This window comes from Rhinopithecus roxellana, chromosome 5 (assembly GCF_007565055.1).
Source record: "Rhinopithecus roxellana isolate Shanxi Qingling chromosome 5, ASM756505v1, whole genome shotgun sequence".
Classification (NCBI taxonomy): domain Eukaryota; kingdom Metazoa; phylum Chordata; class Mammalia; order Primates; family Cercopithecidae; genus Rhinopithecus; species Rhinopithecus roxellana.
This window is the reverse complement of record NC_044553.1, coordinates 105,907,512-105,920,145: the sequence shown is the minus strand read 5'-3', so window position 1 is coordinate 105,920,145 and position 12,634 is coordinate 105,907,512. Positions and strand designations below refer to the sequence as shown.

The 12,634-nt window shown below is 47.8% G+C and overlaps 1 protein-coding gene across 1 annotated transcript in view; it reads right to left on the bottom strand.

Annotated features, from left to right (window-relative positions):
* Nucleotides 1-11,858, bottom strand: part of SLC28A1 (solute carrier family 28 member 1) — a 65,328-nt gene extending 53,470 nt beyond the window's left edge. Inside the window, 4 exon segments of the mRNA XM_030931160.1 lie at nt 9,213-9,304; nt 10,755-10,843; nt 11,762-11,788; nt 11,790-11,858. Coding sequence (XP_030787020.1) covers nt 9,213-9,304; nt 10,755-10,843; nt 11,762-11,788; nt 11,790-11,858 — 277 coding nt within the window.
* Between the last annotated feature and the right edge of the window lie 776 nt (nt 11,859-12,634).

The window sequence follows — 12,634 nt, the reverse complement described above, 5'->3', positions numbered from 1 at the left end:
ACAGTAGTACTTTTGGAAGTATTTTATTCATCTAGGATCCATTCACAGGGATTGGTTTGGGGATGGGCAGGACCTGAGCTAAGCTCCTTGAAGACCTCCCTGGGACTTTGATTGGAACAGCCAGCAAGAGGCAGCCCCTTCTTCCAAGACTGGGGACACCAAGGCCATCCTTGTTAGTCTGGTGCCAGGGCTGTCGCTGTACCCATGGAGAAGGCCTTCCTGAGGTGAGCAAGCCACTGTCACAGATCAGGAGCCAAGTCCTGAGAATATGAGCTTCATTTCTCTATCACAGCTATTCCCAGAACGTCTGTGAACAGCCTCCCCAGGAAAGAGGTGATGTAATAAAGATATTGAAAAGCCAGAGAAATCAAAGTCACCCAGAGACAGAGAAAGTCACTGCTGACCATTGCAAGGGATCATTTAATGATTCAGTTTGCATTCCTGAAAGCCATGGCAAACGTGGAAATAGGATGAGAGGGATAATTTTCATTCTCTACTGGAGAGAATTCAATTGTTCTTTAAGAGAAACAAATTGGATCTGAGTGAAGGAGGCAGCCAAGGAAACAGATGGTCCTGGCTTCAGACCCTGCCAAAGGTGGACATCACCATCTCTAGGAGAAAGCTGTGAGGAAGCTGTGAGGGACATGGACCCACCCCATCTCAGCAGATGACCCTACTTTAAAGTTCACCAAGCAGACCAGGTCATTGCTGTCACCTCTCTCACTGTCTCTCCCCTCCAGAGCACCTATAATGAGCTCTGCATCTGTACCCATCCTCCTTTTTCTTTTTTCAAAATTTATTTTTATTTTAAAAATTTTTTGTAGAGGTTGGGTCTTGCTGTGTGGCCCAGGCTGGTCTCGAACTCCTGGGCTCAAACAATCCTCCCACTGAAGCCTTCTGAAGTGTTGGGATTACAGGCATGAACCACCTGCCATGCCTGGACCCTCTTTAATTCCAACCTGTCAGGATGAGGTGAACTTGCTCCTGAAAAGACACCCCTCCCCATGGGGTGGGGAGCTCTTCTACTCTGTGCCAGGGGACGTTGCTCCATCGGTCATCTCTTCATCTCCCATTCCTTCATGTTCCTTCTACAAACTCCCCACCTCAGCTCCTACACACAAAGTGTCTCCCGCCCCAAACTCATGCCCATCCTTGACACTTGGTCACATGCTGCCCATTCATCCTCCCCACCTGACCTCATAAAAATTGATCAAGGCTGGGCGCAGTGGCTTGCGCCTGTAATCCCAGCACTTTGGGAGGCTGAGGCAGGCGGATCACGAGGTCAGGAGATTAAGATCATCCTGGCTAACACGGTGAAACCCTGTCCCTACTAAAAATAAAAAAAATTAGCCAGGCGTGGTGGCAGGCACCTGTAGTCCCAGCTACTCGGGAGGCTGAGGCAGGAGAATGGTGTGAACCCGGAAGGCCGAGGTTGCAGTGAGCCGAGATAGCACCACTGCACTCCAGCCTGGGTGACAGAGCAAGACTCCATCTCAAAAAAAAAAAAAGGTTGGTTCCAAGATGGCCGAGTAGGAACAGCTCCGGTCTGCAGCTCCCAGCATGCGCGATGCAATAGATGGGTGATTTCTGCATTTCCAACTGAGGTACCGGGTTCATCTCACTGGGGCTTGTCAGTCAGTTGGTGCAGCCCACTTAGCAGGGCGGGGCATCGCCTCGCCCAGGAAGTACAAGGGGTCAGGGAATTCCGTTCCCTAGCAAAGGGAAGCCATGACAGACGGTACCTGGAAAATAGGCACACTCCCACCCTAATACTGTGCTTTTCCAACGGCCTTAGCAAAGGGTGCACCAGGAGATTATATCCCGTGCCTGAATTGGAGGGTCCCACACCCACGGAGCCTCGCTCACTACTAGCACAGCAGTCTGAGATCGAACTGCAAGGCGGCAGCGAGGTTGGGGGAGGGGCGTCCACCATTGCTGAGGCTTGAGTAGGTAAATAAAGTGGTCCAGAAGCTGGAACTGGGTGGTGTCCACCACAGCTCAAGGAGGCCTCCCTGCCTTTGTAGACTCCACCTCTGGGGGCAGGGCATAGCTGAACAAAAGGCAGCAGAAACTTCTGCAGGCTTAAACGTCCCGTCTGACAGCTTTGAAGAGAGTAGTGGTCCTCCCAGCACAGAGTTTGAGATCTGAGAATGGACACTCTGCCTCCTCACGTGGGTCCCTGACTCCCAGTACCCTAACTGGGAGACACCTCCCAGTAGGGGCCAACTGACACCTCCTATGGCTGGGTGCCCCTCTGAGATGAAGCTTCCAGAGGAAGGATCAGGCAGCAACATCTGCCGTTCTGCAATATTTGTGGTTCTGCAGCCTCTCCTGGTGATACCCAGGCAAACAGGGTCTGGAGTGGACCGCCAGCAAACTCCAACAGACCTGCAGCTGAGGGTCCTGACTGCTAGTAGGAAAACTAACAAACAGACAGGACATCCACACCAAAGCCCCATCTGTACATCACCATCATCAAAGACCAAAGGTAGATAAAACCACGAAGATGGGGAGAAACCAGAGCAGAAAAGCTGAAAATTCTAAAAATCAGAGTGCCTCTTCTCCTCCAAAGGAATGCAGCTCCTTGCCAGCAATGGAACAAAGCTGGATGGAGAATGACTTTGATGACTTGAGAGAAGAAGACTTCAGACAATTGGTAATAACAAACTTCTCTGAGCTAAAGGAGGATGTTCAAACCCATCGCAAAGAAGCTAAAAACCTTGAAAAAAGATTAGACGAATGGCTAACTAGAATAAACAGTGTAGAGAAGTCTTAAATGACCTGATGGAGCTGAAAACCATGGCACGAGAACTATGTGATGTATGCACAAGCTTCAGTTGCCGATTTGATCAAGTAGAAGAAAGCGTATTAGTGATTGAAGATCAAATGAATGAAATGAAGTGAGAAGAGAAGTTTAGAGAAAAAAGAGTAAAAAGAAATGAACAAAGCCTCCAAGAAATATGGGACTATGTGAAAAGACCAAATCTACATCTGATTGGGGTACCTGAAAGTGACAGGGAGAATGGAACCAAGTTGGAAAACATTCTTCAGGATTTTATCCAGGAGAACTTCCCCAACCTAGTGAGGCAGGCCAACTTTCAAATTCAGGAAATACAGTGAATGCCACAAAGATACTCCTCGAGAAGAGCAACTCCAAGACACATAATTGTCAGATTCACCAAAGTTGAAATGAAGGAAAAAATATTAAGGGCAGCCAGAGAGAAAGGTCGGGTTACCCACAAAGGGAAGCCCATCAGACTAACAGTGGATCTCGCAGCAGAAACCCTATAAACCAGAAGAGAGTGGGGGGCAATATTCAACATTCTTAAAGTAAAGAATTTTCAAACCAGAATTTCATATCCAGCCAAACTAAGCTTCATAAGTGAAGGAGAAATAAAATCCTTTACAGACAAACAAATGCTGAGAGCTTTTGTCACCACAAGGCCTGCCTTACAAGAGCTCCTGAAGGAAGCACTAAACATGGAAAGGAACAACTGGTATCAGCCACTGCAAAAACATGCCAAATTGTAAAGACCATCAATGCTATGAAGAAACTGCTTCAATGAATGGGCAAAATAACCAGCTAACATCATAATGACAGGATCAAATTCACACATAACAATATTAACCCTAAATGTAAATGGGCTAAATGCTCCAATTAAAAGACACAGACTGGCAAATTGGATAAAGAGTCAAGACCCATCAGTGTACTGTATTCAAGAGACCCATCTCACGTGCAGAGACACACACAAGCCCAAAATAAAGGGATGGAGGAAGATCTACCGAGCAAATGGAAAACAGAAAAAGGCAGGGGTTGCAATCCTAGTCTCTAATAAAACAGACTTTAAACCAACAAAGATCAAAAGAGACAAAGAAGGCCATTACATAATGGTAAAGGGATCAATTCAACAGGAAGAGCTAACTACCCTAAATATATATGCACCCAATACAGGAGCACCCAGATTCATAAAGCAAGTCCTTAGAGGCCTACAAAGAGACTTAGACTCCCACACAATAATAATGGGAGACCTTAACACCCCACTGTCAACATTAGACAGATCAGCGAGACAGAAAGTTAACAATGATATCCAGGAATTGAACTCAGCTCTGAACCAAGTGGACCTAATAGACATCTACAGAACTCTCCACCCCAAATCAACAGAATATATATTCTTCTCAGCACCACATCACACTCATTCCAAAATTGACCACATAGTTGGAAGTAAAGCACTCCTCAGCAAATGTAAAAGAACAGAAATTATAACAAACTGTTTCTCAGACCACAGTGCAATCAAACTAGAACTCAGGATTCAGAAACTCACTCAAAACCGCCCAACTAAATGGAAACTGAACAACCTGCTCCTGAATGACTACTGGGTACATAAAGAAATGAAGGCAGAAATAAAGATATTCTTTGAAACCAATGAGAACAAAGACACAACATACCAGAATCTCTGGGACACATTTAAAGCAGTGTATAGAGGGAAATTTATAGCACTAAATGCCCACAAGAGAAAGCAGGAAAGATCTAAAACGGACACCCTAACATCACAATAAAAAGAACTATAGAAGCAAGATCAAACATATTCAAAAGCTAGCAGAAGGCAAGAAATAACTAAGATCAGAGCAGAACTGAAGGAGATAGAGACACAAAAAACCCTTCAAAAAATCAATGAATCCAGGAGCTGGTTTTTTAAAAGATCAACAGAATTGATAGACCGCTAGCAAGCTTAATAAAGAAGAAAAGAGGCTGGGCGCGGTGGCTCAAGCCTGTAATCCCAGCACTTTGGGAGGCCGAGACGGGCGGATCACGAGGTCAGGAGATCGAGACCATCCTGGCTAATACGGTGAAACCCTGTCTCTACTAAAAAATACAAAAAACTAGCCGGGCGACGAGGCGGGCGCCTGTAGTCCCAGCTACTTGGGAGGCTGAGACAGGAGAATGGCGTAAACCCAGGAGGCGGAGCTTGCAGTGAGCTGAGATCCGGCCACTGCACTCCAGCCTGGGTGGCAGAGCAAGACTCCGTCTCAAAAAAATAAATAATAAATAAATAAATAAAGAAGAAAAGAGAGAAGAATCAAATAGACACAATAAAAAATGATAAAGGGGATATCACCACCGATCCCACAGAAATACAAACTACCATCAGAGAATATGATAAACACCTCTACACAAATAAACTAGAAAATCTAGAAGAAGTGGATAAATTCCTGGACACATACACTCTCCGAAGACTAAACCAGGAAGAAGTTGAATCCCTGAATAGACCAATAACAGGTTCTGAAATTGAGGCAATAATTAATAGCCTACCAACCAAAAAAAGTCCCGGACCAGACAGATTCACAACCGAATTCTACCAGAGGTACAAAGAGGAGCTGGTACCATTCCTTCTGAAACTATTCCAATCAGTAGAAGAAGAGGGAATCCTCCCTAATTCATTTTATGAGGCCAACATCATCCTAATACCAAAGCCTGGCAGAGACACAACAAAAAAAAGAGAATTTTAGACCAATATCCCTGATGAACATCGATGCAAAAATCCTCAATAACATACTGGCAAACCGAATCCAGCAGCACATCAAAAAGCTTATCCACCACGATCAAGTTGGCTTCATCCCTGGGATGCAAGGCTGGTTCAACATATGCAAATCAACAAACATAATCCATCATATAAACAGAACCAAAGACAAAAACCACGTGATTATCTCAATAGATGCAGAAAAGGCCTTTGACAAAATTCAACAGCCCTTCATGCAAAAAACCTCTCAATAAACTAGGTATTGATGGGACGTATCTCAAAATAATAAGAGCTATTTATGACAGACCCACAGCCAATATCATACTGAATGGGCAAAAACTGGAAGCATTCCCTTGGAAAACTGGCACAAGACAGGGATGCCCTCTCTCACCACTCCTATTCAATACAGTGTTGGAAGTTCTGGCCAGGGCAATCAGGAAGGAGAAAGAAATAAAGGGTATTCAATTAGGAAAAGAGGAAGTCAAATTGTTCCTGTTTGCAGATGACATGATTGTATATTTAGAGAACCCCATCGTCTCAGCCCAAAATCTCCTTAAGCTGATAAGCAACTTCAGCAAAGTCTCAGGATACAAAATCAATGTGCAAAAATCACAAGCATTCCTACACACCAATAACAGACAAACAGAGAGCCAAATCATGAGTGAACTCCCATACACAATTGCTTCAAAGAGAATAAAATACCTAGGAATCCAACTTACAAGGGATGTGAACGACCTCTTCAAGGAGAACTACAAACCACTGCTCAACGAAGTAAAAGAGGACACACACAAATGGAAGAACATTCCATGCTCACGGATAGGAATAATCAATATTGTGAAAATGGCCATACTACCCAAGGTAATTTATAGATTCAATGCCATCCCCATCAAGCTACCATGACTTTCTTCACAGAACTGGAAAAAAAACTACTTTAAAGTTTATATGGAACCAAAAAATAGCCCGCATTGCCAAGACAATCCTAAGCCAAAAGAACAAAGCTGGAGGCATCACGCTACCTGACTTCAAACTATACTACAAGGTTGCAGTAACCAAAACAGCATGGTACTGGTACCAAAAGAGGGATACAGACCAATGGTACAGAATAGAGCCCTTGGAAATAATACCACACATCTACAACCATCTGTTCTTTGACAAACCTGGCAAAAACAAGAAATGGGGAAAGGATTCCCTATTTAATAAATGGTGCTGGGAAAACTGGCTAGCCATATGTAGAAAGCTGAAACTGGATCCCTTCCTTATACCTTATATGAAAATTAATTCAAGATGGATTAAATACTTAACTGTTAGACCCAAAACCATAAAAACCCTAGAAGAAAACCTAGGCAATACCATTTAGGCCATAGGCATGGGCAAGGACTTCATGTCTAAAACACCAAAAGCAATGGCAACAAAAGCCAAAATTGACAAATGGGATCTAATTGAACTAAAGAGCTTCTGCACAGCAAAAGTAACTACCATCAGAGTGAACAGGCAACCTACAGAATGGGAGAAAATTTTTACAATCTACCCATCTGACAAAGGGCTAATACCAGAATCTACAAAGAAATTTACAAATTTACAAGCAAAAATCAAACAACCCCATCAAAAAGTGGGCAAAGGATATGAACAGACATTTCTCAAAAGAAGACATTCATACAGCCAACAGACACGTGAAAAAATGCTCATCATCACTCGCCATCAGAGAAATGCAAATCAAAACCACAATGTGATACTATCTCACACCAGTTAGAATGGCAATCATTCAAAAGTCAGGAAACAACAGGTGCTGGAGAGGATGCGGAGAAATAGGAACACTTTTACACTGTTGGTGGGACTGTAAACTAGTTCAACCATTGTGGAAGACAGTGTGGCGATTCCTCAAGGATCTAGAACTAGAAATACCATTTGACCCAGCCATCCCATTACTGGGCATATACCCAAAGGATTACGAATCATGCTGCTATAAAGACACACGTACACATATGTTTATTGTGGCACTGTTTACAATAGCAAAGACTTGGAACCTACCCAAATGTCCATCAATGATAGACTGGATTAAGAAAATGTGGCACATATACACTATGGAATACTATGCAGCCATAAAAAAGGATGAGTTCATGTCCTTTGTAGGGACATGGATGAAGATGGAAACCATCATTCTGAGCAAACTATCACAAGGACAGAAAACCAAACACTGCATGTTCTCACTCATAGGTGGGAACTGAACAATGAGAACACTTGGACACAGGGTGGGGAACATCACACACCGGGGTCTGTCATGGGGTGAGCGGTGGGGGAAGGATAGCATTAGGAAATGTAAATGTAATGTAAATGACGAGTTAACGGGTGCAGCACACCAACATTGCACATGTATACATGTGTAACAAACTTGCATGTTGTGCACATGTACCTTAGAACTTAAAGTATAATAATTAAAAAAAAATTGATCCCAAAAACCATTTACACTTGCTGTCTGCACAGCCTCTTCTCCCATCTGCTCAAATTCAGTTTCTGCACCTACACCCTAAGTCATCAATGGCCTCCTTGTCCCCAAATCGGTGGACATGGCTCATTTTGTCCTGCAGGTCTTGCAGAGATGCTGCTGATCTTTCCCTCCTTGAAACCCTTGCTCCTTTGGCTGCCACCAACTCCTTCTGTGTGGCTGGTCTCCAGGCTTCTGTCCTTGACCCACTTCTCAATTCATTCTCCAAGTGTGCCTGGGGAGCCTCTTCTCTCCCTCAAATGGCCTGGCAGTGGTACCTCCAACAAACTGCCCGAATTATCCCCCTTCCTTCCAAGACTCCCTCCTGCACGCATGTTCTCTAGCTCTGTGGAAGCCACCACCATCCTCCCATTACCCAAGCAGGCCCCTGGGGCAGCCCTGATTCAGGGTCTCCTTCGTCCTGCACATCCAGTCCTTCCCAAGTGCAGCTGGTATTGCTTCCCTAGGACCTCTCCCATTGCCCCCGCCCACCTTCCACAGCTTCATTCTCACACAGGCACTGCAGCCCTCAATGTCTCCTTCTCCCCATCTTTCCTGCCCTCCTTCCAGGGTCCCACAGTGTGAATTCCACCTTGATGCCTCCCTGTTCAAACGCTTCAGTGGCTCTCTCTGGCCTTGAGGGTAAAATCCAAGTCCCTGAGCATCCTCCCATCTCCCTACCCACTCCCCATCCTGGGCCCTTTCCTATCCCTCCAGCTCCATCCCCTGGCACTCCTTGTCTAGAACTTTACCCTCCAGACCTTAGAGTGCAGACATCGAAGTTTATCAAAACCCACACCCTGCTAGTTTTCACCTTTGCTCCTGTGACTCCTCTGTATGAAGTGCCTTTGCCCTCTTTACTGTCCTTCCCCTACACCTGGCTAACTCCTACTCAGCCTGTGAGACTCCAATGTCACCTCCTCCTGGAAGTCCTCCCTGACCATCCCCCATCCCTCCTTGGTGCTCCCAGGTGACATGCTGCATTATGTGGAAATATTTCTTCCCCCTCCCTTACTGATGAGGGAGTGCCTTGGGAACAAGATCTGGCCTGGTTTAATGGATGCCTCTGTACCCAGCAAGGGAACTGGCCCTGAGTTGGTGCTCAACAATCATTTGTTGAATGACTGGGTAAGTGAATAATCCTGCCCTGAGACATGGATAGCTGAGGCAGGAGTCATCGTGTCCTGGGTAGTGCTGGGCCCCAGGCTCACCAGTGCAGAGCAGGCCTATGCTGATCCATCGAAACAGCTGCATGTGCTCCCTGCAGAAACTTCTGGCTCTCAGGGCTGGCTGCAGGTTCCTCCTGGGAACAGGACCAGGAGGGTCCATGAGTGCATGAGCAGACTCCACCTGGGGGAGATCCTCAGCACCTCCACTCAGGTAATGTCCCCGGCAAAGTGGCAACAGCTTGCCTTGACATCCTCACAGGGTTGCAGGGCAATCCCAGCTCAGGGCGAACAGACAAATGGTTCAGGCCTTCCTGCCTCTGTGGCAGCACCCACAGGCCCCCCTACCCCAGTGATAGTCCCTGCCTCCAGGGCTCGGGAGGAAGTTCACTGAAAAGGCAGAACCTCATCAACATAAAGAAATGTGGCTGGGGGGCGCGGTGGCTCACACCAGTAATCCCAGCACTTTGGGAGGCCCAGGAAGGTGGATTGCTTGAGCCCACGAGTTTGAGACTAGCCTGGGCAACCTGATAAACCCCATCTCTACCAAAAATACAAAAATTAGCTGGGCAGGTGGCATGCATCTGTAGTCCCAGCTACTCAAGAAGCTGAGGCAGGAGAATCGCTTGAGCCCAGGAGGGGCTGAACCAAGATCATGCCACTGCAATCCAGCCCAGGCAACAGAGTGAGACCTGCCTCAAAAAAAAAAAAAAAAAAAAAAAAAGAGAGAGGAAGGAAGGAAGGAAGGAAGGAAGGAAGGAAGGAAGGAAGGAAGGAAAGAATGAAGGAAGGAAAAGCAAGCAAGAAAGAAAGACAAACACGGATGGCTGCTTCCCCTTCCCTGTTGTTCATCCACGTGCCCGTGGGACACACATTGAGCAGATGCCTACTCAATGCTAATTGGAATCCACCCACCAGCTGCCATTTTAAGGAGCCTCTCGCCCCCTCTCAGTCCCCACCTCCCACCTCCTGAGAGGGTTGGGGAGGCATTCTTCCCATACCCCCTGCCCAGGCAGAGAAATGGAATCCCTCCCCCACCACCACCCCCTACCCATCACGGTGTCCTTAGCTCCACATCTGGCCAGCAAGGACCCAGACTGCCCAGACATCAGGAGGCAGAGTTCTAGGCTCACCTCAGACACTTGCTGCCTATGCCACCCAGGCTGGTCCCTTCCCCTCTCTGGGCTTCCACCTCCCCGTGTAAAATCAGGGAGGGGCCTTGCCCAGTTCAGGATTTTTAACCGGAGTCTTGGGACTCCCCAAGGTACCCCAGAGACTGAATGGGGGGAGAAGGCAGAAGGGGAGGTTGAGAGGGAGGCCTAGTTGGTTCAGGGCAGGCCCCACGGTATATACTGGGGTTCCTGATGGGATTTCATTTGAGCTGCTCAAAAGCAGGTGGGGAGCCCATGATTTGGCTCACCCTTGAGTCTAATGTGCTTGTGCATGTTGGCTAAAGCGCCTTTATTCCTTCCTTCAACAAAGGTTCACGTCCCCACAACTCCCATCCGCCAGGAGGCCCGGCTCCCCATCCTGTTCCCAAGCAGCCTCCACCCCAGGCCCACCCTTGTCTCTCCAGAGATCACCTACCATCTGGAGAAGGGCTTCGGCGCCGCCTCACTCCAGTTGCTCCTGATCTCTGTGGGGCTCAAGTCGTTCCCAGGGAGCTGGCCTTCCTCCTACAGCCAGCAGGGGGCTGTCAGGGCAGCCTGCCCCTTACCCGCCCACAGGAACTTACAGCCAGGGGTCGGGGGCCATGGTGAGACCCTGGCTGAGGAGGGGACTGGGCTGGGGCACAAGGGAGGAATTAGAAGGCTACTGAACTGAATTCTGCAAGGCAGGCACTGAGCACCCACTGTGTGCAGAGGACTCTGCCACACACATCCTGCCCTCAGCAAGCTCATGGTCTGCGCAGGGACAGACACCTGTGGCCCAGCTGTGACTGGAAGGGACTGAGAGGAGGCCTGTAAGGGAGGCCCCAGGCAGGGCTACCTCAAAGCATGATCTCAGGGCACCATGCACCCCCGAGTCTGTGGAGTTGTTTTGGGTGTGGGGTGGGCATTCTTGCAGATGACAGCATGAAAGGAGCTCCCCAAGAGACAAGGGCAGTGAAGGGGAGGGGTCTTTGTCAGAGGAGGCTGGGAGGGTACAGGGTGTCCTACGAGGCTCCAAGTCCAGGGTGGTGTGCCTCGACATGACCTGGCCACTTGAAAGCAAGGACAAGGCTCCTTGAAGGCTGAGATTTCCTTAGAGACCCCCCTCCCCCGTCATCTGGTTTTTATTCTCATTCTGTAGGTCACAGCTCAAATATCACTTCCTCATTGGGGCCTGCCCTGCCCTTTCAGACTAGGACTTTCAGACTATAGTGCACACAGTACGTGCTCAGTCAATGTATAGTGAGTGAAATAAAGGGGCTGCCTTGTGTTGAGGAGGCCAACACACTGGGAGGTTCCTAACTGTGTGAGCAAGGAGGTGAGAAGGAGGCAGAAGAATGGGGTGTGAGGGAAGGTGGTGAGCAAAAGCCTCACCCCCTCGGCAGCCGGACTCAAGTCAAAGAGGCTGAGGGGTCAGGATGACTGATGGGGAAAGGTACAGACCAGGCTTTCCAAGAAATCAGCCCCCAGTGTTCTCCAGACCCTTGGCCACAGGTGTGAGAGAGATGGACTGTCTTCGTCTTGAGGGGTCGTTCTCCATGTTCCAGACCTTCCAGCTGAAAGACAAATCAGTGAGGCCCAGCGCTGAAAGGGAGGCCAGGCAGGGCCCAGGTTAGGGGCCTGGGCAAGTGGGAGAGGGCTGAGTCAGGGGAGCAGATGCCTGGCACAGCCAGAGCCCTGCCTGGGGGCCACCTATGCCATCCCAGAGCTCACCCCTCCTCGTGACTGGGACTACAGCCTTGGCTTCCCAGCACATGGAGGAGGTACCCCTTCCTTTTTCTGGAGACTGGGTCTCCCTATGTTGCCCAGGCTGGTCTCCAACTCCTGGGCTCAAGTAGTCCTCCCACCTTAGCCTCCCAAAGTGTTGGGATTACAGGCATGAACCACCACCCCAGCCTGCACCCACATCTGAACCTGTGAGAGACAAGTCCTTGTGAACTCTGGGAGTTCCAGGCAGAAACAGCAAATTCTGCCCACTTCATAGAGAAGGAAAGTAAGGAATTATATACAGCATGCATATGTATCTGATACAGGTATTTTTCTGAAGAGAGGACTTAGCTTTCATCACTCCCTACAATGGGTTAAAACTATTACCATTAATCGAGGTCTTCATTGTATTCTAGTTTTCCATCTCTGAAAGATGGAGGTGCAACATCCTTAAAGGCATCATGCCAGTCCCTGGATCCAGCTATACCTGAAACCAATCCTACCCCTGGACTTTTCCATTGCAAAAATCAATATAGCTCATTTTTTGCTGAAGCTCAGTTCATAGGCTTAAATTCATCTGTAAATAAGAGTGCTAACTAACACCTCCTC